Source organism: Mixophyes fleayi, chromosome 5 (genome assembly GCF_038048845.1).
Source record: "Mixophyes fleayi isolate aMixFle1 chromosome 5, aMixFle1.hap1, whole genome shotgun sequence".
In the NCBI taxonomy this organism is placed as follows: domain Eukaryota; kingdom Metazoa; phylum Chordata; class Amphibia; order Anura; family Limnodynastidae; genus Mixophyes; species Mixophyes fleayi.
This window is the reverse complement of record NC_134406.1, coordinates 261,904,609-261,931,994: the sequence shown is the minus strand read 5'-3', so window position 1 is coordinate 261,931,994 and position 27,386 is coordinate 261,904,609. Positions and strand designations below refer to the sequence as shown.

At 41.5% G+C, this 27,386-nt stretch overlaps 1 protein-coding gene across 1 annotated transcript in view; it reads left to right on the top strand.

Annotated features, from left to right (window-relative positions):
* TAF2 (TATA-box binding protein associated factor 2) overlaps positions 1-27,183 on the top strand; it is a gene marked incomplete at its 5' end in the record, with an annotated part of 70,055 nt that extends 42,872 nt beyond the window's left edge. Inside the window, 6 exons of the mRNA XM_075214004.1 lie at positions 358-427; positions 10,566-10,675; positions 14,449-14,678; positions 15,356-15,505; positions 17,748-17,853; positions 24,027-27,183. Of these exons, the coding sequence (XP_075070105.1) occupies positions 358-427; positions 10,566-10,675; positions 14,449-14,678; positions 15,356-15,505; positions 17,748-17,853; positions 24,027-24,292 (932 nt within the window). The remainder of the gene's footprint in view (positions 1-357; positions 428-10,565; positions 10,676-14,448; positions 14,679-15,355; positions 15,506-17,747; positions 17,854-24,026) is intronic.
* Between the last annotated feature and the right edge of the window lie 203 nt (positions 27,184-27,386).

Here is a 27,386-nt window from a genome sequence, read left to right as displayed (position 1 = left end):
AATATTTTCGTTCCAATCACCTTTTCATGGTATAGTGTGTATAAATTTATGATCGATCCGTGATGATTGTCTGATACTTCCTGGAGCTGGAGCTCCGTTGGGAGCATGTGTGTATTTTAAAAAAATCGCTACCGAAACATTCTCTCTTCACTTTTATAGTCTAAAACGAGACTAGTGTGTATGCAGTCTATAGACCAAGCGATCGGACCATCGATCGGATGTTAAATCGATCGGCATAAAAAGTTGGTGGAAATATAGGCAGTGTGTACCTAGCCTTAGTCTAGATTTAGTGCAGCCCTGAACTGAAATTCCTATATTGAGATTTGTGGGGTGTAAATGTATGTGTTGTGTTCACAGTTGACAGGAGCTACGATGACTTACAGTGGTTGCTGAAAATGGCTCAGGATGACTCTTTACCGTATATAAGGTAAGTTTTTCTTTTAGTTTTTTTTACCTGTCATTTCAAATGCTTTTTAAAGCACCACCAAACTCCAAAACCGACACTTTTAGAAACATCCACTGCAAGTGTGGAAACAAATAGTGGAATTGAGCAACTTCTCTTCAGCTGTTACAGATATCTGTGGGCCATTTGTTACAAGACAAAAAATTATAATGCAAAGTATAGCTTGTCAGGTATTTTGCTGACACTACCCCTGGATATGAATCCACCAATCTGCAGCCTGTGCCATCCCCCTTGTGCTGCCTTTGCTTTACTGTAAGATAGAGGAGCGCCACCCTCAGCAATACCTTCACTCTCTGAAGGATAGAACAGTCCGAAAAATTAGTTAAGTATAAACAGGTAATGTCATTAATGTTAAAGCAGCAATTCCACATAGACTTTTATTTAAATGGCAAGTTAAGTACCTTATTAGGCATGCATCATTTTTCCAGTTATCGTCTATAAATCATCTCCTTTTCAAAAGCTCTCCAGTTGACAAACAAAAAATGTCTGCTGCACAGACTCAGGATCTCAGCATGTCATGTTATGGCAGAGGGAAAAGAAGGTGGATTTCAATGTGCAGACTGAGCTAAAAGAGGGACCAAAAATAACCTTTCTGCTCACTACTTTATGTGCCATGGGAATGTGGTTGCCATGGTAATCCAGAATCATAAATCCTCAATAGCAGCCTGAAGAAAAAAAACAAGTGAAAATGGTAAATGCCACCATTCTTCTTATACCTGGCCATATTAATTTATGTCAAAAAAACATCATTTTTTTTTTTTTCCCCATGGGATTGCCACTTAAATGGTGATACTTGCACTTTAAACTGGAAAGCTGACCATTGGTGGTGTTGAGGTGTAATGCTAGAAAATACTTTCTAAATCTGTATATTCATTGGTAATATAAGAATTGATTTACATTTGGCTACACCTTGTCTGTTTATTTTTCCCTTTAGGGTTAAAGAGCCAGTTAATTTGCAAAGATTATTATTTAGTTTGGTATGTACGCTATTGCTGGTTCTCTAAATTATTGGCACAAAAAGGAACTTTAAAGCCTACGTAATATCTTTATCTCCCGCTAGATGGCGGTAAAGTATCGGTCTGCTGGCCATTACATTCAGTGAGCCAACAGGAGTGTACTGTAAGCGGGTAAGCCTTAAGTAGGCATACCAGCAATGTAAAACTGAATTTCTTTACCTGCCAACTCTCTGTAATTATATAATCCAGATGCTGTTAATCTGGGCTGGCCAGATCGTTGCCAGTTTCCAGTGAACTGAGGCTGTATTGTTAAGATCGCTGTTTATTGTTGTGCATGGTTAACCATTTACTGGGAAGGTTTGCATATGAAGTTACAGCCATTCAATCCTCCTTATTTGCAGACATATACAAATAAATTGTCACCTATACACAATTTGAGAGGCCATTTTATAGGTAGATTCAGTATTCAACCAACCAATCAATTTGCTAGGAACTAGTAATATCACTTTGTGTATCATGTCAATGGGCAACACGGAGGCACAGTAGTTAGCATTGCTGCTCACAGAGCTGGGGTCATGAGTTCGATTTCGACCAGATCCCTATCTGTGTAGAGTTTGTATGTATGTTATCCCTGTGTTTGCGTAGGTTACTTCTGAGTGCTCTGGTTTCCTGTCATAAAATATATTTGTAGGTCAATTGTCTGCTATCAAAATGCCCCCTTGTCTGTGTGTGTGAATTTAGAGTGTAAGCTCCATTGGGTCGTAGGTACTGATGTGTATGATTATATACTCTATGCAGTGTAATAAATAATAATAATGCCACAGTGACATCAAGTGAATTGATCCAGCATGTCGAAGGCTTGATTCATCAAGGAACACAAAACAAATATATTGTGCACTTGTTTTCCAAAATGCAAATATACTGGGTACATGCACGTCCGTATTCAACAAGGAGCGGATCTAAAGATGCGTCTTCGATTAATACGGGTCTAGGTCCGTGTTGCGAACACCTAGCCTGTCTCAGATACAGCAATCTGAACAGCTGTCCGTGACTGGCGTCACCTTAGTCACTTAGCAATGAATACACCTTTTTCTGCCACCACAAAGGATTTGTTATGGTGTCCTTACATTCTCCAGAACCACTTTCACACTAAATCATATACACATGTAGCATGAGCCTCCCTGGGCTTCGTAACTTCACAAAGAGTCACGGAGAACACACTAGATTAAATGTATTTAATCTGAAAAAATGTTTCCAAGGCTTAGTTACAAAAAAGTTTATAACAAGACCTACAATAAGTTGCACAAATAAGTTTCAGAAATAAAATAGGAAATAAAACTAGAGTCACTACTTACTAGTTTAAGACTAGGCATGTGAGGGAACACAATTGAGAAATATAGGACATTGCAGTCTTGATATACCCCCTCATGAAAATGCACAATGTGATGTCTAAAGCAGAAGATTTTAATCCCTTCTTACAGGCGCTTCACCCCCCACCTTAGGAATTACATTTTCAATTAGGTCAGATTGATTCCCAAAATGACACAGAGCATTCCGAAGTGAGTTTTGGATGTCCTAAGATCTGGAATGTTCACAGGGCCTGAGTTCTCATCTCTGCTCATTTGAGTGGCTAGATGGTTTCCAACTTTGGGTCTTCAAACTCTTCCGAGATGCTTATCTCCCCGGGCCTGGATAGTTTCAAAAGATTATTGACACTTGCATAGGTTCAGACTCACGTCATTTAGCAAAGCACATGTTGAGATTACATTGCAAGGTTACATATGATATACATGGTCACTCCTGAATATTAGGGGAAAATAACAGTAGTACATAATCGTCACAGTCAGCTGTGCTCTAACAGACAATACACTGCAGGATACGTCCAATACATATGTAGACTGTAAAGTCCAAAAAGTATGCACAGAAAAAAACTTCAATTAATGCCACCTGTTAATAATATAGTCATTAATGATAAAACAAAATACGTTTTATTTTTTTCCATAAAATACGTTTATTAGGATGTTCTTAATTTCTACTGCACATAAAATGCATTTTTACAGTTCCTCCTGAATGTAAACCCATGTTATAGCATGCATACACAGCCGTCATCACTAGTAATCTCTACGTACACACGACCTATAGCGGGTGCAAGTGATATGGCAGAAAATCACGTACCTTTGAGATGCGCAAAGCTGCTGTGTGCATTCGAGCTTGGCAAGTCCTTACTGTACATTGACTACGTGCTTACACCCAGTCCCCTATCCCCATTCAGCCCATGATAACGTAGGCTGCAGTAACAGTCCTTTACTGTCAAAGATAATTTGGATGTTTCTGCATTCGCTGGTGTATGGTCTGGTGCTGAGCGTGTACATAGAGCTTTTACATGAAATACCACAAGTATCAGCATTTATGTGCATTAATAAACCAGGCCCAGAATAGCTGCATCCTCTATGCAAATGGGGATAGTTTTAAAACAAAAAAAATTATTTGTTTCGATTTTATTATCAAGTCAACAAGGACTGTTATAATTATAATCTGTCTACTGTTTAAAGCATAACGCTCTAATGATATAATGAAATGTGTATCCGAACTTAAGTCATCGCTGCCATATATGGAGCGAAAATGAATTCCTTTTAAAAGTCTGCTTTATTCTTAAACAGAACACAGTTGTCATGAAACCGATTTGTAAGTTGAAGGCTTCTTGAATCAAATTTCTGAAAGTAACCATTTTCTTTATTTTGCAGATATTGCATTTGTAGACCCAGGGATACAGTGCTACATATTCTAATTAATTGCATTTGACAGATTATCACCAATTGAGAGGGGGGGGGGTGACTTGGAGGCTCTCTGAGCACTATTACTGGGTCTATAAACGCATCTAGTCTTCTCTAAACACAAAGCAGTATACAAATATGTTTAGGGTTAACTGACATTGTGTGTGTTCTTTTGGTTTATATGTACAGTCTTATTTTTATTTTTTTATTTTATAACTTAACTGCTGTCCGTGTTGGTTACCACAAAACAGCAGAGAGTAAGTCTGAATATCGTGACTCTGCTGTTTCTATGTTCTAGACTACGAACGATGATTTTAAGGCGCTCATAAATTGTAAGAGGCCCCTCTGTGGGGTTAACCACAACTTTTAGCAGATGGAGGGGCGGAAGCAGGCAAACAACTGGAGGTGATCTGTCCGTACAGCATAATTATTTTACTTACTGCAGTGATCTAGCTGGTGATGGCTGATTTTTAGCATTTAATGAACAGAAAGCCAACTCTAAGTGAAATTGAAAACAGGCAATGAGTTGGCCCTAAAACATATGTAATATCTGTTTTCTAACCGTGATGTTATTGTATACCTGGGTACAACACACTGCAGCCTGTTCGTAATAGCTTCTTGCCGAATTAAACCAGTCAAAAATACTGCTTTATTTGTACACTATGGGCTAGATTTACTAAGCTGCGGGTTTGAAAAAGTGGGGATGTTGCCTATAGCAACCAATCAGATTCTAGCTTTCATTTATTTAGTACCTTCTACAAAATGATAGCTAGAATCTGATTGGTTGCTATAGGCAACATCCCCACTTTTTCAAACCCGCAGCTTAGTAAATCTAGCCCTATGTGTGAGAAAATTGACGCTCTTGTTCCATAATGGCATGAAATCCAGAATGAAGGCAGATTAACTTGTTGAGATGTGTTTAGTGGGTGAATTTGAGTCTGTGTCCAGTTATATAGTGTGTGCACAATATGGCAGCGCAATTGTTTGTGTTTGTATTGTATTTGCTTACAGTGGTGGCAATGATAACCATAACAATGATTTTAAACATAATTAATGACCTATTTATTTATATCATGAGTTTGAAACACTTTGTTTTCAGAGAGCTTCCAAGTGTCTTAAGATGCAGTAAACATGTTGCTTGTTTTAGTTTGGTTGTGCAATTTCTCCCTGGTGGTCTCTCGCTCCTCGTGTGCGGACACCAGAAGAGCAGCCATCTTGGAGCTGCAGCATTCCCCTTTTTGTCCTTCCCCTGTAAAGAACCAGTTTGTGCGGTTGGTTTTCTGAGTGGTTAGTCCCTCAGATTTATTGAGCTCTGAGGCTGTATGGTAGGCCCATTTTCTTTTCCCTGACTGTGTGCGGCTTCTGTCTTTTATTGTGTGTTTCCCTTCTATCTCTGTCTTATCATGTCCGATAGGGGGAGATCCTCAAGGGCTAAGGCTGAGGGGACTTCTATGACGATGCTTACCTGTACCAGATGCAACGCTAAATTGCCTTCTGGACAGCCAGCCGTGGAAGCTTTGCGCACAGCTTGCCAGTCTGTGGATCGGGTGCCTGGGGGCTCTCGTTCTGACATGTCGGTGCCTGCCTGGGCTAGGTCACTAGCCAACTCCTATGGCTGAGATTCCTAACCTAGTCGGGAGCTTTCGTTGCCAGGTTCCCTCCGGCTCTTCAGGGAGTCTGTTGGATTCTGTTGTTTTTAGCGCTAAACCAAGTTCCTGCGGGTCCTCTAATGGCGGTCTCAGAGGAACCAGCATGAGTCAGAGATCTAGCGACTTTGGTACAAGGCCTGGTTGTGGTTTACTCCTCTTTAGAGAGAATGTTGGAATCCACTACGCCATCTTCCTTGCATAAGCACAAGAGGGCGGTGGAGCTCCACCCTTATAATGTATCAGAAGTGGGCGAAATGCATCTTGCATCAGACATGGAGGGTTCCTCTTTTTGGGAGGAAGTCACCTCTGACTGTCAAGGAGGTGGAGGGATTGATACGGGTTGTGCGTCTGGTGTGTCAGTCCCAGTTCAATGAGTTGTTTGGATGAGGCTTTGAACTCACCGGATCAGAAGTTCCAGGTGTCTCATAGCCTGCAGTTCTGTTATCCTCTTCCCTCTGAAGATATTGCTGAATGGTGTGCCTCCCAGGCTAGACGCACCTGTTCCCTGGTTGTCTAAGACAACCATTATCCCCATTCCCAATGCAAGGTAGGGGCTGTCCTTAAGTCTATATTCATGGCAGTGGGTGCCTCCATAAGACCAGTCTTGTCATCTGCGTGGCTGAATAAGGCTGAGGAACGCTGGTCTGAGCAGCTTTCACAGAGCTTGTTAGCTTGCAAGCCAGAATTTGAATTTCTTCCTTTGGTGGAACAAATTCAGAGAGCTACAGAGTATTTGGGGGAGGTGGCCCTAGACACAGGACTGATTGGGTCACAGATATCATCCTCTGCAATCTCTCTGGTTTAAGTCCTGAGAGGCTGATGTTTAGTCTAAGAACACTCTTGAGTCACTTCCTTTTTCTGGAGGTGTCCTGTTTGGGCCGGAGCTTGAGAACATTATTAGTGAGGCAACAGGAGGAAAAGGTGCTTTACATCCTGTTAATGCTCCAAAGCATAAGGTGGCCAGCCGTCCGCACCCCAGGAGGTGGTTTGCTACGTGGACGCCAAGCTTGGACTGCTAGGCATCCAGCAGCCAAGTATTTCGACAAGCAATTGCTTGATCCCCGTTCTGCCCACACAGGATCCGATGTGGTGGGAGCCAGTCTACTCCTCTTTTGGGATCTGTATTTACAGGTTCCTATCTGAGAGGTCCATTCTCCGTTTTTCTGTTCAGCCAGAACATTACCAATACAGTGCTCTTCCTTTTGGTCTTGCCATGGCCCCACAGGTCTTCACCAAGATCTTGACAGCGCTGTTGCAGTCTAAGGGAGGGACAAGTGACTTCTGTCCCATATTCAGGTGGCGGTGCAGACACAGTTGGATCCTGAATTTCAAGAAGTCCAAATTGACTCCATCCCAATGTATCATCTTTTTGGATCTCCATTTTGACATCTGCATATAGAGCGTATTCTTGCCACCAGACAAAATTCAGGCCTTAGAGAAGATGGTACAGTCTCTATTGGCTATCAGACAGACTTTAGTCCCCTTTTGCATGAACGTTCTGTTCAAGGTGGTCCAGTTTGCTCAGTTTCATATGTGGGAGTTTCAGCTTCAACTCCTCATTTTCTATGCAGGCTGTTTTTTACCTCCTGGTGAATGAATGATCTCTGCATCCAGGTGCTTCGCAAGATTATGGGCAGGTGAGGTCAACAGATGTCGTCATGGTGTCTCTGTTGAACCGCAAGGTGGAGCATTTCTGCTCCAGGCCTAGAGGTCCTCGGTCAGTCTTGTTACACACCATGTCAATTCCCTGGCAGTTCCAGCTGGTTTACCTGTTCCATCTGGTAGCCATGCTTCTTAGTTGATCCAGATGGGCATTGAAGGGCCTGGTACACGAACATTCTCTCCATGGCGGTGGGTGAGTCATGACGTCTGCTTCTCAGATCAGACCTGTTAAGGGCTGATCCTCATCTCTGTTTAGAAAGTCTGGCTTTAATAGTATGGCTGTTGAAGCTATAACCCTTCGAACGAAAGGATTGCCTGACCATCTGGTGCAAACTATGCTTCAGGCTCAGTAGCCAGGTTTTGCCAAAAATGATCATAAGGTCTGGAGGACTGGTGTGAAAGACAGGAGTTCCCTTCTTTTTTTTTTTTTCTTCTTTTTTTTTGGTTGTCCAGTTAAGTTCTTACTGGATTGGCTGGATGCTGTGTGTGCTTTAGCTCTTTTAAGGTTCAGGTGTCAGCTCTTTTGGTGGTGTCCAGATTCAACATTAATCAAGTTGTTGTTCTTTGGATGTGGCCACAGCATAGCGAACTGAGGAACTTTTGGCCATCTATGATGCACACAAAAGGGACTGGCCAGCCTCTTAGGTTACTATTGCTAGACCGATTACAGTTTTGATTGTTCTGGTTTATTCTCCTATTATTCTTACCAAAGCAGATGGTCAGTTATACTTTCTGCCATGACATCTGGTCCCACACAATCATCTAAATGGGGAAGAGTTTGGAAAAAGTAAAGCAACCTAGGTGAGATGTTCATTTTGAGGATGTCTATTGTAGCTTTTGTAACATGTAAGGTAAATTCCACATTGCTAGATCCCTTTCTGACTGTATTTGACAATGGTATGTGGGTTAAGGTCACTGTAGTTACATCATAACCTCTGCTATCTGCAGTTTCAGATGTTCATTGCTTCTGGTTTTGTGGTGTTGGTTTTAAATAAGATTGCTAAAGCTGGTAAATGGGCCAATTAAGTTAGGCAACACAATGTACAGATTTGTTAAGGAAGCCATGTGCTTATAACGCAAGGTTGTCAACTAAGAGTCCCACTGTAATTCCCTTTTCCCAATGTGGGCCACAAGGACCTCCATACATATGGAAATGAGTGACGCCACTCCTGTCTTTAAGGCACTCATTAGCAGATGAACCCCGACGAAGGGCTTAAAAAAATAGGATGGCAAAAAATGTGTTTGTCTCCTAGTAGTATCCTGTCCATCACACATTGGACAAAATCTTCTGTATGTATGCCGTAAGCCAACAATGGCAATTTACCACCATTTTTGCATAGGTTTTTATGTCTCTGTTTAACAGACCAATTGGGTGTTAACTAGAACATAAATTGGTGTCTGGTCCTCCTTTGGTAACTGAGCAAATAAACTTTATTAGAACAATTAGAACAATGAACACTGTTGAGATCAGGAACTGGACTGAGTTGTCGGGAGGATTTGATTTCTATCATATTTCCAAATAAATTGCTCCCCCTATAAGTAGCATCATGGGGACCATTCCCTGGGGAAAATACCCTGCCATCTGGGCGATTCACTGGCCGTTCTGGGGCCTCATGTGGCTGTATTCTATTTTACAATGCCTTTCCAGCGATGTTTGTGGTTTAAAGAGGTTTTCTGGTATAATTCACTATCAGACTAGACAAAGGCTGATGCGTCTGTCATTCCTCAATCTTCAGGCTCTGCTTATTTGTATCGTACAACCGTATTCTGTGATGGAATGCATACCTGCCTCTGGAAACAAAGCACATATTAAGCCTTTTATCTCAGAAGGCCCCATCTTTCAACGGGTTGGGTACTGTAGTGCGGCTTCTTCAAGTCTGACAACACTTACTCCGACATGGATTTTTCGAACCTCTCATCCCGAACAGAGCGCTAAATCTGAGTGTTAAAAAAGCAGAAGTTTAACAATTGCGACGACTGAACGTGCAGGGGCACCTAGATGACGTCCCCTTTCATATTTCTCGTGTTAAAATTGTAATGAAATGAGGCACCGCCTGTACAATGTAGAAGCGTTACTAAAACACATGGACACAGGTGGCACCTGTGTGCATTACCTTTTAACACGAGAAATACTACTGTCACCCTTGAAAGTGACGTCATTTAGGTATCCCGGCATGTTGATTCAGGGATTATTGCTCTTTTGCTTTTTGAACAATCTGATTTAGTGCTCTGTCTGGGATGAGAGGTTTGGAAAATCCAAGGTGGGGTAAGTGGTGTCTGGTTTGTGGCAGTCACTCTAATAACTACCAACACTTTCAAGAGGGCCTGAATGACGGTGGTAGTCAATATTACAGCTATGGAAAAGCCGACATACTTTTAAACAATGTGACAATAACGATTTGTATAAGCCCGATAATAGTAAAATGACCATTATATTACCATATAACAGATAACAAGGTTGAACTGACCGCCCACTGTAATATCCGAAAGGGCTAAACAGGTACACTGCCAAATTACATAATTTATCATAGACCAAGTGATAATGACGGGTTTTAAAGCAGCAATACCAGGCCCCACGCCATGTATAATGGATTACAGGCGTGGGGTCTGGTTATTGCCGCTTTAAAACTGGCATTTTCACTCTGTCTATGGTAAATGATGTGATTTGGTAGTGTGCCTTGTCCCCAAGTGTGAATCGTGTCTCACTACAACCTCAAAAAAACGGCAGTAATGAAAGGTACAGATTAACCTTTTCTTAAACATATTTCATTAACAATAAAGTGCAGTGTTCCTGGAACTCTACAGAAAACGAATCTGTAGATACAGAAAAACCTGATAAACCCTCACTCACAGGATTCCGATACATTGTAGGATAAACATGAATTTGTTATGACAGATCCACACTTAACCATCTCTGCTGCTTTCTGCATATTATGACCCTTGTGTCCTTTGTCCAGTTTTCTTCTACTGCAATGTAATCATTTTTCAGTTTCCAGAATACTTTGTCAGTGACTAGAATGGTGATATGTTCTTTCGGTAACAAATTGTGATTTGTTTCTAGGCACAAGATCTTTTACATGTTGGCGAAGAATCCGCCATTCACAAAGAACATGGAGTCTCCGTTGTATAATGAAGCTCTGGTCGACCAGCTATGGAAGCTTATGAATTCAGGTAACTCCGCCCAGCCTCCCTCTTGTCCTGCCGGTGTAATACTTGTACTAACGGTCATTCAAATGTGTTTCTCTAAAGTCTGATGATAATGCAGTAATGTAAAGGCCCTGTTTTTATTAGCTTGGGGATTCAACTTACAGTGTGTCATTAACTATCTGATATAGTGTAAAATAATGCACTACATGAGCTATGCATTAATTATTAATCCCCTGCAATAGTAGCCACTGTCATCACCTTATGTGTGTTATATGCTAGTGTGTGTGGATATTGACTAACTGGGCCCCTGTAATCTAGACACTCACCCTGAGAACACATACAAATGTTTCAGGGACTCCTGTCCGTACTGCCGTCCTGAATGTAAAATCGCTGGGTGTGCAATATTCATGATTGTTAAACCCCCTCCAGCGCTTTCTATCGGCCCATTTCGTCCCTGATCTCACGCATGCATGCTTCTTTACCTAGTCTTGCATTGTCTCTCCAAGGGGGGCATACAATTCACCGGCACATGTCTTTAAAACAGTACGCGCATCGACACCATGTTAATGACAGAATCTCTGCCAATTTTTCCTCTCTTCCCATTGAGGTGCGCAGAAAAATGAGCAGAGACTGCTTATCGTGGTGAGTGTAAATGTGTGCATCTGAACGTCGAGGTGATGCTTGGTGGCACCTCGTTTCTAATTGAATCTCCCCCAAATGTCGGTATGGACTGGATTAGTGGACTTGTGCCGACCGATGGCGAAACGACACAAATGTGTCTCTTTAAAAGAACAAATTCTTCCTGACCTGTCTCTCTCGAAGCCTGAATACAACCGGTACCCAACCCCGGTCTATGTATGTCATTTGTGACGTTGCCTGCAGCATTCAGAGTCCTTAACACTTAGTACACTGTCATGATGTTCTGTAGCAAAGCACATTACGCTGCAGGGATGCACTTCTACTGCTCTGTTAATGGTGAGGGCAAAGGTTTTAGCTCTGCTTATAGCTAGCATTGTGTACTGCATGCGTGTGTGAGCCCTTGGTAAGACAGGTCTGTGATTGGTGGTGCAGGAGAGCGGGGGTACTATTGCTAATGTAGATTTAGTGTAAGAGACAAATATCTGTCCCCTCTCAGTGTCACAAATAAAGACAAAATTCTGCACCCACTCCTTTTGGAAGAGAGAAACTAGGTAACTATTTGCTTACATTGAATATAGGGCACTGGCAAGGCTGAAAAGAAATATAATCTGCACCCAGTGAGACCGTCCAGTGTAAACACTTGTTTCTGAAGCCTTTCATTGAGAAAAAAACCTTGGCATCTGTCTGTGACCACACTTTGTACATCCCGGGGATACCACACACAGACAGCCAGGGTAATTACTTATTGAGGCCTCCTTTAGGGAGCTTGCCTGGTTTTCCGACTCGGGTTTCCTTCATAATGTGTGAAAGGGATATTTGATTCCTGTCACATGAAGAAAGCGTAAAACTTTTTGGAAACCACGTGGCCAGGAGTGTAAACTTCCTGCATCGAAAGAATTAATTTTCCCCTGAGAGTTTATTTTTAATAGTGTGTGAAGTGTATGCATCCAGTTCTCCTATGGAATAACTTAAACTCCAACTTTAGTGGAACTTTCTTTTAATTAATTCCCTCCGACCTTAATAGCCAAAGTCCGTTTCTATCTACAGTAGATCTCTAGGGAATCTGTTGAGAGCTGTGTAACTAGGGGTAATGGGGGTGTTCCTGGTGGGGGTACTTTCCAGTTGGTATTTGTGTAGGGTGTAGTTCTTAACGAAAACTCCATGACAGGTGGACTTCTCCTTTAAAGCCCCCACTTCACTAAACCTTTACAGGGCCAGTGAGTTGTCGGCTGGAACTAAAAAAGAATCTACCGCTCTTGCCTTTTCCAGGTAGCTAGCAAGTCATGCTTGAACTTGTAGTTTCACAATTGGAGAGTCTCCACTTTGTTACCTCTGCTCTAGGGGAATATAAACATTAATTATTTGGAGAATATGAAATCTTGTTCATGGCGTGTCATATTGTGTACTCCCATGCACGGTGGAATGTCTGGGCCCTGTACTGTAGAAGGGCCCCCATTACATTACCCGTAATGTCACATGCAACTTGTCACTGATTTGAAGGAGCTTCAGCTGGGAGAATGGCAGACAGCGCTGTTTCTAAAACGCCCTCCACTTGCTCCACACAAGGTAAAGTGACATAGCGCCTTTTGCCAGTTGGGTACGTGTCCCCGACTAGCAGTACACCGACAAGGACTTACCCGACTTGAGAAGGCAGAAGGTGGCAATCACAAAGCAATGTTAACAGCGAAGGTTTGAAATCACTATGTATCAGAATCGCGAGGAATGCAGAAGCCGGCAAAGTCATGTGACTTTCTGGGACTATGCAATTATTAGGGGTGTTAAATGAGTAATGCAGACGTACAATATTTTATAGCAAGGCTTCTATTTTGTCCATTCGACGCTTCTATGCATTGCTTCAATAACACCCCTAATAATAGTATAGTCCCAGAAAGTCACATGACTTTGTCTGCCGGCTTCAGGATTCCTCACGATTCTGACACTTCGTGATTTCCAACCTCCGCTGTTAACATTGCTTCGTGATTGTCACCTTCTGCCTTCTCAAGTTGGGTAAGTCCTCGTCGGTGTCGGGGTAGTGGCATTAGTGACTACCACCGATTTGCTTCCAGTACCCTTCCAACGGCCCTAGTTTACCCACCAGGGTATACTGTGTTTTCCTTCTACCGTCCTGCAGTTATTCTGTGATGTCTCTAGGATGCCTGAGACTCGTGCAAAGTAGGTTTTCCTTCTGCCTGCACCCAGAGGCGTATTTTGAGCCCCAATTGACATAACAACATGCCCACCTACAGATAGACCCCCTCCACACTCCTGTTACCGGCCTTGCTCCCACTTTCTCACATTCTTTATTCAAATTGCATTGAACATTATTGCCAACGTTTGTATCATTTTCAACCATAATTCTGCCACTTGGCGATACTAATATTGCTGGTTGTGGGCAACATTTTAATGTAATATGTGCAGAATGAGTTCATTCCATTTGTATTTTACTGACGACTTACGAGAAAGGCGATTCCTATTTCTGTGACAGAGAAGACCAGGATCTGACCTCGGGTAAACGACGTGCTTGTTTTTAGCAGGATTTATTTTAAATGAAACCTGAAAGAAATCTTGGTTTATTACATGATCTGAGGGCTCTCAGTGATTTATGTTGTATCAGGCTTTTGTGCTAGAGAGTTATTAAAGTACTGAAGTCTAGGAATAAACAACATTTATATAAATCAGTCATTTCGTTTCTTGGTGTAACTGGATAACTAACTTAATAAGTGTGGAACAGAGAGGACTGTGCAAAAAAAAATATTGCACCCATAATTCTTGGCATTGTATTGTGTATTTGTGCCAAGTTTTGGTGTTATTTATTGCTCTGGGAGGTGGGGTGAAGTGAGACACTGCCTGTCGGACGCACAAACTGTCCCATGGTAGAATACAAATCACTGAATTCTTAGGTCCCCGCAGAGAGTACGTTTTGTTTATCCGCCTGTTCCTCAGATAAGAGCGCAGCATGTCTGGGCTATGTTCCCTGAATGACGCTTGAAATCCAAGTTACATTGATTATTTGTATTGAACAAGGCTGCAGTCAATTACTAGTAAGTAACACATCAGCGGTTTTAAGCTTTACTGTAATATGGTATTTGGCCCAGCACATATATGTGCATGACATATTATTTTCCTATGTTTACCATTAATTTTCCACCCTATTCCAGGTACCTCTCATGATTGGAGGTTGCGGTGTGGGACGGTGGATCTGTATCACATACTATTCGGCCTCAGCAGGCCTTCATGCCTGCCATTGCCAGAGCTCGGGTTAGTCCTTAATCTGAAGGAGAAAAAAGCCGTACTGAACCCCACGATCATCCCAGAGCCGGTAACCAGCAGCCTGGATCCTCTGCCAAATGCCAACATGCACGGGCAAGCCGCAGGATTTCTGAACGACGTAAGATTAATGGAAAATTTATGCACTTCTTACATGTTATGTTCTTAGCTCTGAAATAATCCATTATATTGGCAGTATTATATAGGCAACCGAGTACAAATCGACGTGGCTGAGAAGCTTTTAACTAAATCCGCTTTTTGAATTTGGCTTTTGTTACATAAAACTACCCATTTGCGTCACTGTAAATTGCTGTTTTGCTACACTTCTCCCCTTATAGCTGCTTAATAACCTCTGTGATAATCCACAGTATGTACTGACCATCTGATATTACTAAACGGGAAACACATACTATTTATAAGGGCATATCATTTTGCTCAGTCCTTGTATCTATATTATAATGAATGCCCAGTAAATCCTTTGTGTATTTGAGTGGTGATTTCACCTGGCTCGTTTTGAAACGGTTCTATAATGGATTATGAAGGTGAGGATCACCTCGTACAAGTAATTCGATCTGTTTCCAATTTAAACTTGTCTATTATAAATATTAATGTACCCCCTACTGTAAATAAAAAAACAATTGTCACCTATGTGTATTACGTGGCCCCAAGCTGCTTCCCTGACTGCAGGGAAACACCACAGATTCTTAGACTTTTAGTTCCACAACAGTTAGTAAGACAGGAAAGTCCTTACTTAGCCTTTTGTTGTCACTTTTGTTAATATGCTCTGATCCCTTTCAGGACGAAGACTCTAAAGAAACCCTTTCCTTAGCAATTGCTCATCTGCAAGGGATAAAACGGAAAGCAGAGGTGCCTCTCGACTCCGCACTGGAGCCCGGGCAGGTGCTGGAGAAGATTGAGGACAGCAATAAAGTGAAACTCAAAATCAGAGTAAGGATATGTAGCTTCAGCTTCCAATCTCAAGCTCAGGAAGCCTGCCTTATAACATGGGTTAATGTGTAGTGTTTTTAGCTGCTGTATGTTTGACACTCTGGGTAAGGTTAATACTCTATTCGTTGACAACACAGTTCTACGTTAATCGTTAACATTGAGTTAGTAAACTGACACATCTTATTACATTGCTAATGTGTCTTCTGACTGCAGACACTGCAAGCCAACCAGTTTGATTCCAGGTCTCCCGCGTCTTCGCTGCATCATACTGATTGAGATTGCTGGCTGATATTGTTCCGTCTAACTTGACCCCTGCACAACGTTATACTGCAGAGCCATTCAGATTAGATAAAACAATCCTAGCACAGAGATTGTCCGTTACAGTGCTACTACGTTAAGTGTCAGAACAGCAGTGGTTAGTGTGAAAATGATTTGGAGGTTGCTTTCTGAGCGTTGCCATATTTCTGTGAATTCCTTCCCTTTCCCCTAGTTACTGACATTGTTTAACGAAGTGCCCATTTAACAGCAGTGTAAGCGCCTCCATTGACAAACAATGATGTAAAGCAAATATTAGGAAAACAATAATAGAAAGGTAAAGCCAAAGTGTTTCCTGTATCACTACATTGTATTTGATCTCTGCATATACAGTGCAGTAGCAGCTCTCATTCTGTAAAACAGGAAACTATAGAACTATTATAGGGGGTGGGGACAGAACAACCTGTGGCCAATCCTATCATCTGAATGGTCGCAGCAGGAGGAGATGAGTGCACCGATATTGTGGGAGACAGTGACCTGTCATGTGATTATATTAGTGAGGACAGGGCTGCATGTGACAGGGGCAGTGACATGATGTGAGGAGGGGAATGGAGGCAGCAGGAAGCCACAGACTGTGAGTTATATAGTGGAAGGAGCAGGTTCCCCAGCAGCACAGAGTATATCAGGAGATGAGTGATGTGTTAGTGAGGACAGGGCTGCATGTGACAGGGGCAGTGACATGATGTGAGAAGGGGAATGGAGGCAGCAGGAAGTCACAGACTGTGAGTTATATAGTGGAAGGAGCAGGTTCCCCAGCAGCACAGAGTATATCAGGAGATGAGTGATGTGTTAGTGAGGACAAGGCTGCATGTGACAGGGGCAGTGACAGGATGTGAGAAGGGGAATGGAGGCAGCAGGAAGTCACAGACTGAGAGTTATATAGTGGAAGGAGCAGGGTCCTCCAGCAGCACAGAGTATATCAGGAGATGAGTGATGTATTAGTGAGGACAGGGCTGCATGTGACAGGGGCAGTGACAGGATGTGAGAAGGGGAATGGAGGCAGCAGGAAGTCACAGACTGAGAGTTATATAGTGGAAGGAGCAGGGTCCCCAACAGCACAGAGTATATCAGGAGATGAGTGATGTGTTAGTGAGGACAGGGGCAGTGATATGATGTGAGAAGTGGAATGGCGGCAGCAGGAAGCCACAGACTGGGAGTTATATAGTGGAAGGAGCAGGGTCCCCAAGCAGCACAGAGTATATCAGGAGATGAGTGATGTATTAGTGAGGACAGGGCTGCATGTGACAGGGGCAGTGACAGGATGTGAGGAGGGGAATCGAGACAGCAGGAAGTCACAGACTGTGAGTTATATAGTGGAAGGAGCAGGGTCCCCCAGCAGCACAGAGTATATCAGGAGATGAGTGATGTATTAGTGAGGACAGGGCTGCATGTGACAGGGGCAGTGACAGGATGTGAGAAGGGGAATGGAGGCAGCAGGAAGCCACAGACTGTGAGTTATATAGTGGAAGGAGCAGGTTCCCCAGCAGCACAGAGTATATCAGGAGATGAGTGATGTGTTAGTGAGGACAGGACTGCTGGTGATGGGGCAGTGACATGATGTGAGGAGGGGAATGGAGGCAGCAGGAAGTCACAGACTGTGAGTTATATAGTGGAAGGAGCAGGGTCCCCAGCAGCACTCATATATCATTTGGAAAATGGCAAAAGTGATCTAGGACTTGTACTGTGGCAAATTGATAGCTGACATCATCTATGTGGTGGCATTTATATAGAAGGCAGGATAACCAACGGTTGTCTGTTCTGTGAAAGGCTTTTCCCTACAATTGTTGCTATGCATAAGATGTAATCTTTAACGCAAACTCCCTAAAAAATGAAGTGAGAGGTGTCCGTAGTTTAAGGAATACAATTGAAATGTTCTTCCAGTTGAAGGAATTAAAATTAAAAAATATATTTCCTGCTGTATTCTCAGTTCTCAAACTCGCAGGAAGAAGAGGAAATTGATATGGACACTGTGCATGACAGCCAAGCTTTCATATATCATCACTTAAACATGCTGGATAGACCATCAACACCAGGTATCAGTGCTTTTTGTGCTCTTTTTCTATATTTTTTTTAATTTTGCTTACAAATATTCCTCTATCTTAAGAACCAATATGAGCATAGAGAGGGTAGATTATATTATCATAGCACTGCGCTCATGTTATGTCCCCTTTCTTTAAAATGTACATATGTCACTGTACAGTGACACTATACGGTTTCTCGTGCCTCAGTAGACAAGAGGAGATTTTTTTATTGCAGTCTTTGCAATGCTTGATCATGTAAATATTTGTGTTAAACTCCATTAATTTGAAGCAATATATAAGGATGTGGGGTATTTGTGTGGTGTGCGTTTATGTGAGAGCTTTAAAGCCTTTTCATACGTGATATCGTGTTTGCACAAACTCTGGGACAGATCTTGAACATCAAGGTTTATTAACTTGAAAATTCAGAGTAACAATGACCATCTTTCTTTTTTTTTTTTTCTTCTTTCTGACCTTACTGCATTGTGTAGAGAGCAAAGGACTGAGGGGAAGATTTATTGAACTTTCTAAAAAGGAAAAGTGGAGGTGTTGCCCTTAGCCACCAGTTGGATTTCAGCTATCATTTATCTAGTATATTCTAGAATATGATAAACTTGAAACTTTGATTGGTTGCTGTGGACAACACCTCCACTTTTCCTTTTTAGTAGGGATGTGCACCGGCCACTTTTGGTGTCTCGTGTTTTGTGTTTTGGATTCGGATTTGCTTGAGGTTTTAGGTTCGGATTTGTTTTTCGCAAAACACCTGATGAAAGGTTTTGGTTCGGATTTAAGGTTTTGGATTCGGATTTTTTTTGAAAAAAACAAAAAAAGTGCTAACAACCAGTTTTGTGTTTTCTTTTCACTCCTACGCTATTATTAACCTAAATAACATTCAATAACAATCATTTCCACTAATTTCCAGTCTATTCTGAACACCTAACAATATTGTTTTTAGGCCAAAAGGTTGCACCGAGATAGCTTGAGCACATAATGCCAAAAAAAGAGGTACAAGATGGAATTGTTCTGGGCCCTCCCTCCCACCCCTCGCGAGATTCGACGCGAGACTTGGACGACAGAGCCTCGTTTTCAATTTTTTGCCCGCCGGAAATATCCGAACAGTGCTCGGATCCCGTTCGGATCCGCACTGTTCGGGTGGGCTCGGATTAGCGGAATACGAGCCCGCTCATCTCTACTTTTTAGAAGGTTTGATAAATGTGCTTCAGTGTCTGCAGTGATCCGGTTAGATGATCCTGTGAAAACAAGGCCCAATGACAAATAGGTCTATACTTCTCTTCTCATCGACCAACCACATGTTCCCAGCCATCAGTATCGATCTAGGTGAGAATTTGTTTTGTTACAGCGACTGACTCGCACACGGGGAAATGTCTGTCCACTTGTGGCCAGCTTTAGTTACCCTACACAGTTAATTAAATGATATTTTCAAAGACAAACACCAGAAATCACTTTCACATGTGTCTCTTACACAAATGTTCCACATCCTACTTGTCCAACAACTGAATCTGCACTTCTGGAAACACCTGTTTTTAATAAAGCCTCCTTGTAACGGAAATATAACATTGCAGAACAGCCAGCAGCCGCTACTAGTTACGTTCTCAAATAATTCATATCAGCAAAATAAGGCGCGCTGGGGTACGGGACTTGTCCGCACGTGTGTACGGCTCCTCACAATGAACACATTTGTGTAGTGACGTCAAAGGTTAGTGAAGGCTGATTTCTCAGAACTTATATATTTATATAATCATTTTATAGCAATTTGGGGTGGGGGGGGGTACGACAATAGATGCTGAGTGATTTCTCACCCACCCTCTGATTCAATTCAGTGCGATATCTCCAGAATGGTCCTTTTCCTCTGTCCCTATAGAGGTGTGCAGTAAAATGAGCCAAGATTCCTTACCCTATGTGCCCAGCCGAATATTTTGGTCTTGGACAGCTCCTTGCGCTAAATTTAATCTGACCCTATGTAAGCCCTTGTCGATTAATGGTTTAGTTAAATGTAAAATGTATTTTGTAGTTGGATATGACTTGATAGGAAAATCTATTTAAACCCCTTCTTTACGAAGTTGAAGTTCATACAAATGTGAGGCGTCATTATAAAACTTGCCTGAGGGAGAGGTCAAGTGACGGGGATGAGGGGATGTGGTGGCTCCATTGCGTCACCGTGGCCCCACCCCCTACTAGGAAATGACACTTCCTAGCAGGAGCGTGGCTTAACTATGTAAAATAGTGCTATTAATTCCCGCCTCCATCGCTGTCCGGGAAGATGCTTACTCTTCTGGGAGGGCACCCCCGACAATCGTGAGCCACCCGGGAGAGTAGGCAAGTATGTTATAAATAAAGTCCTGAAAAAGCAGTGTAAAGGTCCTCCAAAAACACACTATCATCACCATTTGTTTATGTTGTGCCACCGATTCCGCAGAATGTTTGTCCCCGCCCCATTGGAACTTACCACTTGGAGCCACCTCCACCCTAAGGAAATATTTTTGGAGTGTGGGAGGAAACCCACGCAAACACAGGAAGAACATACAAACTCCACAAATATAACGCACAAATCGAACTCATGACCCTAGCCCTGTGAGGCAGAAGTGCTAACCACTGAGCCACCGCTCTGTCCACATGTGTACTATTGAAGCATCTTTTCAAATCATAATGCATTTAAACCCAAGCTCTACTTAATGCTTCAAACACACTTCAAAACCGCTAAAAAAAACCAAAACCAACAACTTTGTAATTTATAACAGGGATCACTTGGCTGTCACTGATCCTAACGTCACTCGTCTGAAGAGTGATAACAGATGAGAAAATTATTACATCTACCCTTAAAATGGATTTATTGCTAAAAGGACCTGGGGCAATAAAATACATTTCAGTAACTCTGCGTACTCTTCACCTCATGTTCTAAATGTGCTGTTATTTCTGTGGAAACACTTTAATTACTTAGAATGTTGGAAAAATCAAATACTGAGGAATTTTAACTTTTCTCAAAAAGAAGTTGAGGTAAAATTACCAATTAGTCACAATATTTACATAGAAATGAGCTGTATGCCCCATGACATCACAGAGACCGGGGGGGCATCAATTAACGTCTGGCAGGTCGCCAAACTGCTGGTGGCATCGTTAGTGTCCTGTGTGTGAAAGCATTAATGACTCATCAAGACAGTACTGTGTATCATGTGATCCACTGGGCTAAATTGCTGTCTGTGCCAATAGCCAGCGGCTTGCTGGACATCTGAAGTCATGGATATCTGTTTGCATCAGTTCTCAGCTGAATTACTTGTGTGACACTACCCTAAGAAAAGATTCTTTGTTCTACATATCATATCTCCTGACCGTTTCACAGCACGGTCCTGGATGTTGGTGGTTAAAAGAGACGTGGCCTTTTAGGAAACTGAAGTGGCCTCCTCGGGTGCATGTACTAATTAGTCCCAATTTTCCAATAAGGACTGCTGTTATCTATGCATGTACTGCAATATATCTTAAGCTTAAGTCTCTTTCTTAATAAAACCCAGTTCACTAATGTAATATGTTTGCAGTATACAATCGTGGCCAAAAGTTTTGAGAATGACACAAGTATTGGTTTTCACAAAGTTTGCTGCCTCATTGTTTTGAGACCTTTTTGTCAGATGTTGCTATGGTATACTGAAGTAAAATTACAAGCATTTCATAAGTGTCAAAGGCTTTTATTGACAATTACATGAAGTTTATGCAAAGAGTCAATATTTGCAGTGTTGACCCTTCTTTATGAAGACCTCTGCAAGTCGCCCTGGCATGCTGTTGGTCACCTTCTGGGCCACATACTGACTGATGGCCGCCCATTCTTGCCAATGCTTGGAGTTTGTCAGAATTTGTGGGTTTTTGTTTGTTCACCCGCCTCCTGAGGATTGACCACAAGTTCTCAATGGGATTAAGGTCTTGGGAGTTTCCTGGCCATGGACCTAAAATTTCGATGTTTTGATCCCGAGCCACTTAGTTATCACTTTTGCTTTATGGCAAGGTGCTCCATTATGCTGGAAAAGGCATTGTTCACCAAACTGTTCTTGGATGGTTGGGAGAAGTTGCTCTTGAAGGATGTTTTGGTACCATTCTTTATTCATGGCTGTGTTCTTAGGCAAAATTGCGAGTGAGCCCACTCCCTTTCCTTCTCCGGACAAGTGTTTTTCCAGATGCCCCAAACAATCTGAAATGGCATTCTTCAGGGAAAATGACTTTACCCAAGTCCTCGTCAGGCCAATCTCTGTACCTTTTGCAGAATATCAGTCTGTCCCTGATGTTTTTCCTGGAGAGAAGTGGCTTCTTTGCTGGCCTTCTCGACACCAGGCCATCCTCCAAAACTCACACCTACCTGCTGCCATTCCTGAGCAAGCTCTGCACTGGAGGTGCCCCAATCCTGCAGCTGAATCAACTTTAGGAGATGGTCCTGGCGCATGCTGGACATTCTTGGACTACCAGAAGCCTTCTTCACAACTATTGAACCTCTCTCCTTGAAGTTCTTGATGATCCGATAAATGTTTGATTTAGGTGCAATCTTACTAGCAGCAGCTATCCTTGTCTGTGAAGACCTTTTTGTGCAAAGCAATGATGACTGCACATCTTTCCTTGCAGGTAACCATGGTTAACAGAGGAAGAATAATGATTTCAACCACCACCCTCCTTTTTAAACTTCCAATCTGTTATTCTAACCCAATCAGCACTACAGAGTGATCTCCAGCCTTGTCCTCGTTAACACTCACCTGTGTTAATGAGAGAATCACTGACCTAATGTCAGCTAGTCCTCTTGTGGCAGGGCTGAAATGCAGTGTAAATGTTGTTTTTGGGATAAAGTTCATTGTCATGGCACAGAGGGACTTTGAAATTAATTGCAATTCATCTGATCACTCTTCTTGACATTCTGGAGTATATGCAAATTGCCATCATAAAAACTGAGGCAGCAGACTTTGTGAAAAATATTTGTCATTCTCAAAACTTTTTGCCATGACTGTACTATGCTTTTTAGAATGGGGTGAGCATCGCCTCAAGCTTTTCTGTCTACAAACGTCCACAATGTCTGTGTCCACGCCAATGGAATAAACCTGACTCTTGTAGGTTGAACTACAGACAAGAGTTGCTCCCTGATTCCAATGTAAAAATACAGTTACAGCATTTGTAGTTCTATATTTTGTAATTGCAATACGTGAAACATACATTTCCATGTTTATATATTATACTATTAGGCCATGTTTGGAAGTATGAAGTGTCTTCTAGTTCTTAAAGTGAACATATCCTCTATACACAGTGAAGGTGGCTATTTTTTGGGCTGCACCAAAGTTCATGTGAATGCAGCCTATCCACTCCCTACGGACTAAGTGACCTCAGGTGTTCAGTTTGGTCGCTCATTTCTAGTGAACAGATGGAATACTCCAGTGTGTCCAAAACTTTCCGGTGTTTGGACACAGTTTCCAGTACAGATTGAAAAGCCATTGTGAATTTCAGCTAATGTGTTTCATTTACAATTAAACTATAGTTTGCATGCAGTGTTAATGGCATAACTTCAATTTATTTTCACCAGTTGTGACAGGTTATTGTGTCCTGACACACTGGTTAGGAATTCCAGAAATATTTGATTAGCGCACATTGGCTGATTTCACTTTGCTTACTACATCATATATTTTGGTATAGGGGAACGTTCTGGGTTAATCCTCTGTTTGATTTCCATATGATATAAAGGCTGTCTGCCTCCTGTACAACCTTCTTTCAAAAATATTTTGGCCAGCAATATAAGACACATTTGCCATGGGCATCTGGGTTCAAAGGGCAACACACTTTAATAGAATCCAAATGGGCAAATAATGAATGGAGGCTTGATTGTTGTAGGTGAATGATAGTGTATCTGTATTTGTGATTGATTTAGTTATAAACAAAACGGTATATTACCGGGATAGGTAGAAGTTCCAATCGTGTCTTAGCCTAGTATAGATCATTAATACAATTCTATGTTTTGTGTTGTAGTGTGAGCTCAGTGTGTTTTTCTTTACCTCCGGTGGCTACAATTCCAAGACAATGTACTTCTGCGTTTGCTATTTAATATTGCGCTTTCAACATGACTTTGTCTTAAAGATTGAACGCATTTGAGCATTGTTAATGTTTTGCCCATTTCCTGCAGAATATTCACAATGACCCTCTCGTTTTAACAGGAAAAGAACAATCGTCTATGGAGTTACACATGCTCCCGGTCCCCCAAATACCCTTGTCGTCTTTTATCAAAGAGTCCAGTTCCTCCAAGCACAGCGATCATCACCATCATCATCACCACGACCACAAGAAGAAGAAGAAAAAGCACAAACACAAGCATAAACACAAACACAAGCACGAAAGCAAAGAGAAAGAGCGGGAGCCAATCCCTTTCTCCAACAGCCCAGCCAGCGGACGATCCATCCGTTCTCCCTCGCTCTCCGATTGATATCTCGCAGTCGCGGAACAGACCAACAACACTGCCCGAAAGGTTGCTGAACACTCGGTCGAACGATGTTGGTGAACGATGTTTGTGAAAAAGACTATTGGCTTTGCCAACGTGGGTTGGGGTCCCGGTTTCACACCACGTCCCCATCAGACATTTATTAAAAAAAAAATTAAGAAAGCAAATGTTCATTCTTGTCTAAACTCTTGTTACCACTGACTTTTCACAAATCTAGTTCAAAGAAAGATATTTATGTGGTTCTGAGGTCCAGACTGCTTCCTTTCTCCCGTGAGTTTCCAAAAAGGACACATTCAGCAGTATTCCCGTACAAGCCTACACCACAAAACATTATTGATAAAACGTGTGGGGCACAAGCACATACCGAGGCACTGGTAAATACACTGTAAAACGCAGTGAGTTGTATTATCAGATGCATACTTCCTATGGAGGCTGTCTTTTTATTCCAAGCACTGTTTTTCTTTGTATTTGTATTAATACCGGTAGCTGTGTCTTGGTTTAAGTACAACGTTTTAATTTTTATATATATTCTTTCAATCAAATCACATTTTTACAATTGGTTTTTACGTTAAATGAAATGGAGAACATACTTTGGATTGTATTATGGTAATCATGAGAAAACCTTTTACGATCATTTTTACTTAAAGTAAGTGTAATTTGCTTAGTGCAGATGCAAAACAGGATTCTGCAGAAACAAACCCACATTATAAAAGAAGAAAAAAATATTCGAGTCTGCAGAATGTTTTACGAAGTCAGATAATGTTATTGCCGTTTGTTAAACCAAGGCTATAATATTATAAATGTGTTTGCCTGCTAAATGTGTCCATGACTTATATGTTCTATTGTATGTGCGTCCTTGCTGAATATATAACGGCACAATGTTGCTGTACTGCTGAATAATAAAACATGGGTGACCTAAAGCAGACCACTATTTTTAATAAATTATCAAAGCTTTGATTGTAATCTTGCAGTCTTCATGAACTACACACCCCTCCCTCCTGATGGGAATAAGTTCCCCCCTTAGTCATTTTCTTAAGGTCAGGAATTTGGTCCAGTCATACAGTTGCTACAGCAGGGTAACCAATGGTTGTATGGCTATATCTTATTAGCGAAACGCGTTGTAATAGCTGCTTAGGCTATGTTGTACAGTTCATGCTAGTGTACTGGTTATATAATAAAGGCGATGGGCTTATACCATAATCGTAGGGATGATTACAGGACATGACACTGGGAGTGATAAGATTTGGGCCCAAAAATAAACAAGAGTGTTTAACATTTATACGACTAAGGAATGCTGAAACTCCATGTTTATTCATTAATTTTTTGTAAACTATTAGATTTTGTTGGGAATAATGTGTTTTGTTTTAAACCATTTAAATGTGTTTTTATTGTGTGTGCACAAAATTAGGGTAGGGTTATTGTTTTTGACCTTCTGTTGGTGACATATAGTCCCCGGTGACAATCATGAGATTTACTCACTTAAAATAACACGTCCCTGCGGGCTTCTCGGCACACGCCGGGCTGCCCCACGTTTGATAGAAGAGTTCAGTTACGTCACAATTTCACTCGCTGTGGCTCGTCATGTGTAAGCGAAGTGTTACATTACCAAGAGACTAATTTTACACAACATTGACCCACGGTCACATGCAACCGGTTACGTTAGAATTGCCAATGTAGCTTAGCCCATTAATATGCATCATCTTTGCGTATTTACTTGAATTTTTTTAGCATGTTTTTATTTATGTTCCAGTACAGATGTGCACATCTTTAGAGTAGTCTTTGTATTTTACTGTAGAGTAGCATCAATGTGGACATTTTTTAAATAGCAGGACAGTGTTAAGTGTGCATTTGAAAATGAAAAAGAAAAGGTTTCAAATACAATAAAAAGCAGAATTTTACGAAATTAAGTGGAGACGCATGAGCCCTCGACTGTCATTGATGTCATTTCGTGTTTTTACAAATTCATTAGTAACTTTACAATTACAAAGCGCTCAGAACTGTTGGCATAACTGTATAAATTATTGTGGATGACCCTTGTTCTAAACAGTAATAATGCAGTTTATTTATTCGGACGGAACTGCTACCTGTACTTTGCACAAATAAATGTTTACACTTCTAGAATTGTTCCCTAAATGATTTAACATTACAAATGTTTTAATTTTTTGGGGTGTAAATGTGCATGGAAGGAAGTTTGAACATTTTCTTTTTGAGTTGTTTTTGCTTTCACAAATTCAGCATAACACACTATCTAGTCTGTTGTATGTGAAGCAGCTGTTTGTAATTCTAACAAATGCACAAACAATTGTCTCAAATTTTTCAGAGGACTTAAGCCCTCGTTCACACAATTCTTGCAGCATAGGTTCTCGCTACAGGTAGTCTGGTTGCTGCCTGTTAGGGATGCTGCTGTTATACCTCTTGTGCCTATATTAAAATAAATGATTGGTTCAGTATGTTCCCTAACAGAACTACAACAAACACTGCTGAAATTCTTGATGGCTGTGTTGTAACAGTCATGATGCCCAGCGAGCATGTACTGTACAACTTTGCCTCCCCCTTTTTGAGCCCTGTAAAGTGCAGGCAATTGCTAATGCAGATGTCTCCCTCCAAAGAAGGTTTATGGTTGTCCTTTAAATTATTACAAAGTACTTTTGTGAAGATTGCTTATTCATCAAACCTACAACTTGCTTAGAAATCAAACTTATATGCCCATTTTTCGCCATCAACGCTATATACAAGACCACCATTTTTGTATTTGTAACTAAGTGAAGAGAGATGGTCGAGGGAGAAACACAAATGTTGTAGTTTGGTTATCATTGTAAATCGACCTGTTTGTATAATTGCTACATAATTGTGAATTAAACCATTTTTACATTTCATTTGTAGTTTTATAAAGTTTGTCACATTTGTTCCAAACATTTTAAATTTAAAGTGGGGGGAAAAAAAATCTTGAGTCCAAATAGCAGGTTAATCGAAGTGAACACATTCGTTAAAAACCTTTCCAATTATCTAGACACACATTCATGAGTTCAAAATGCACTTTATGGTGCTCCTATACCTGGGATTGTGCTAAATTGACTAA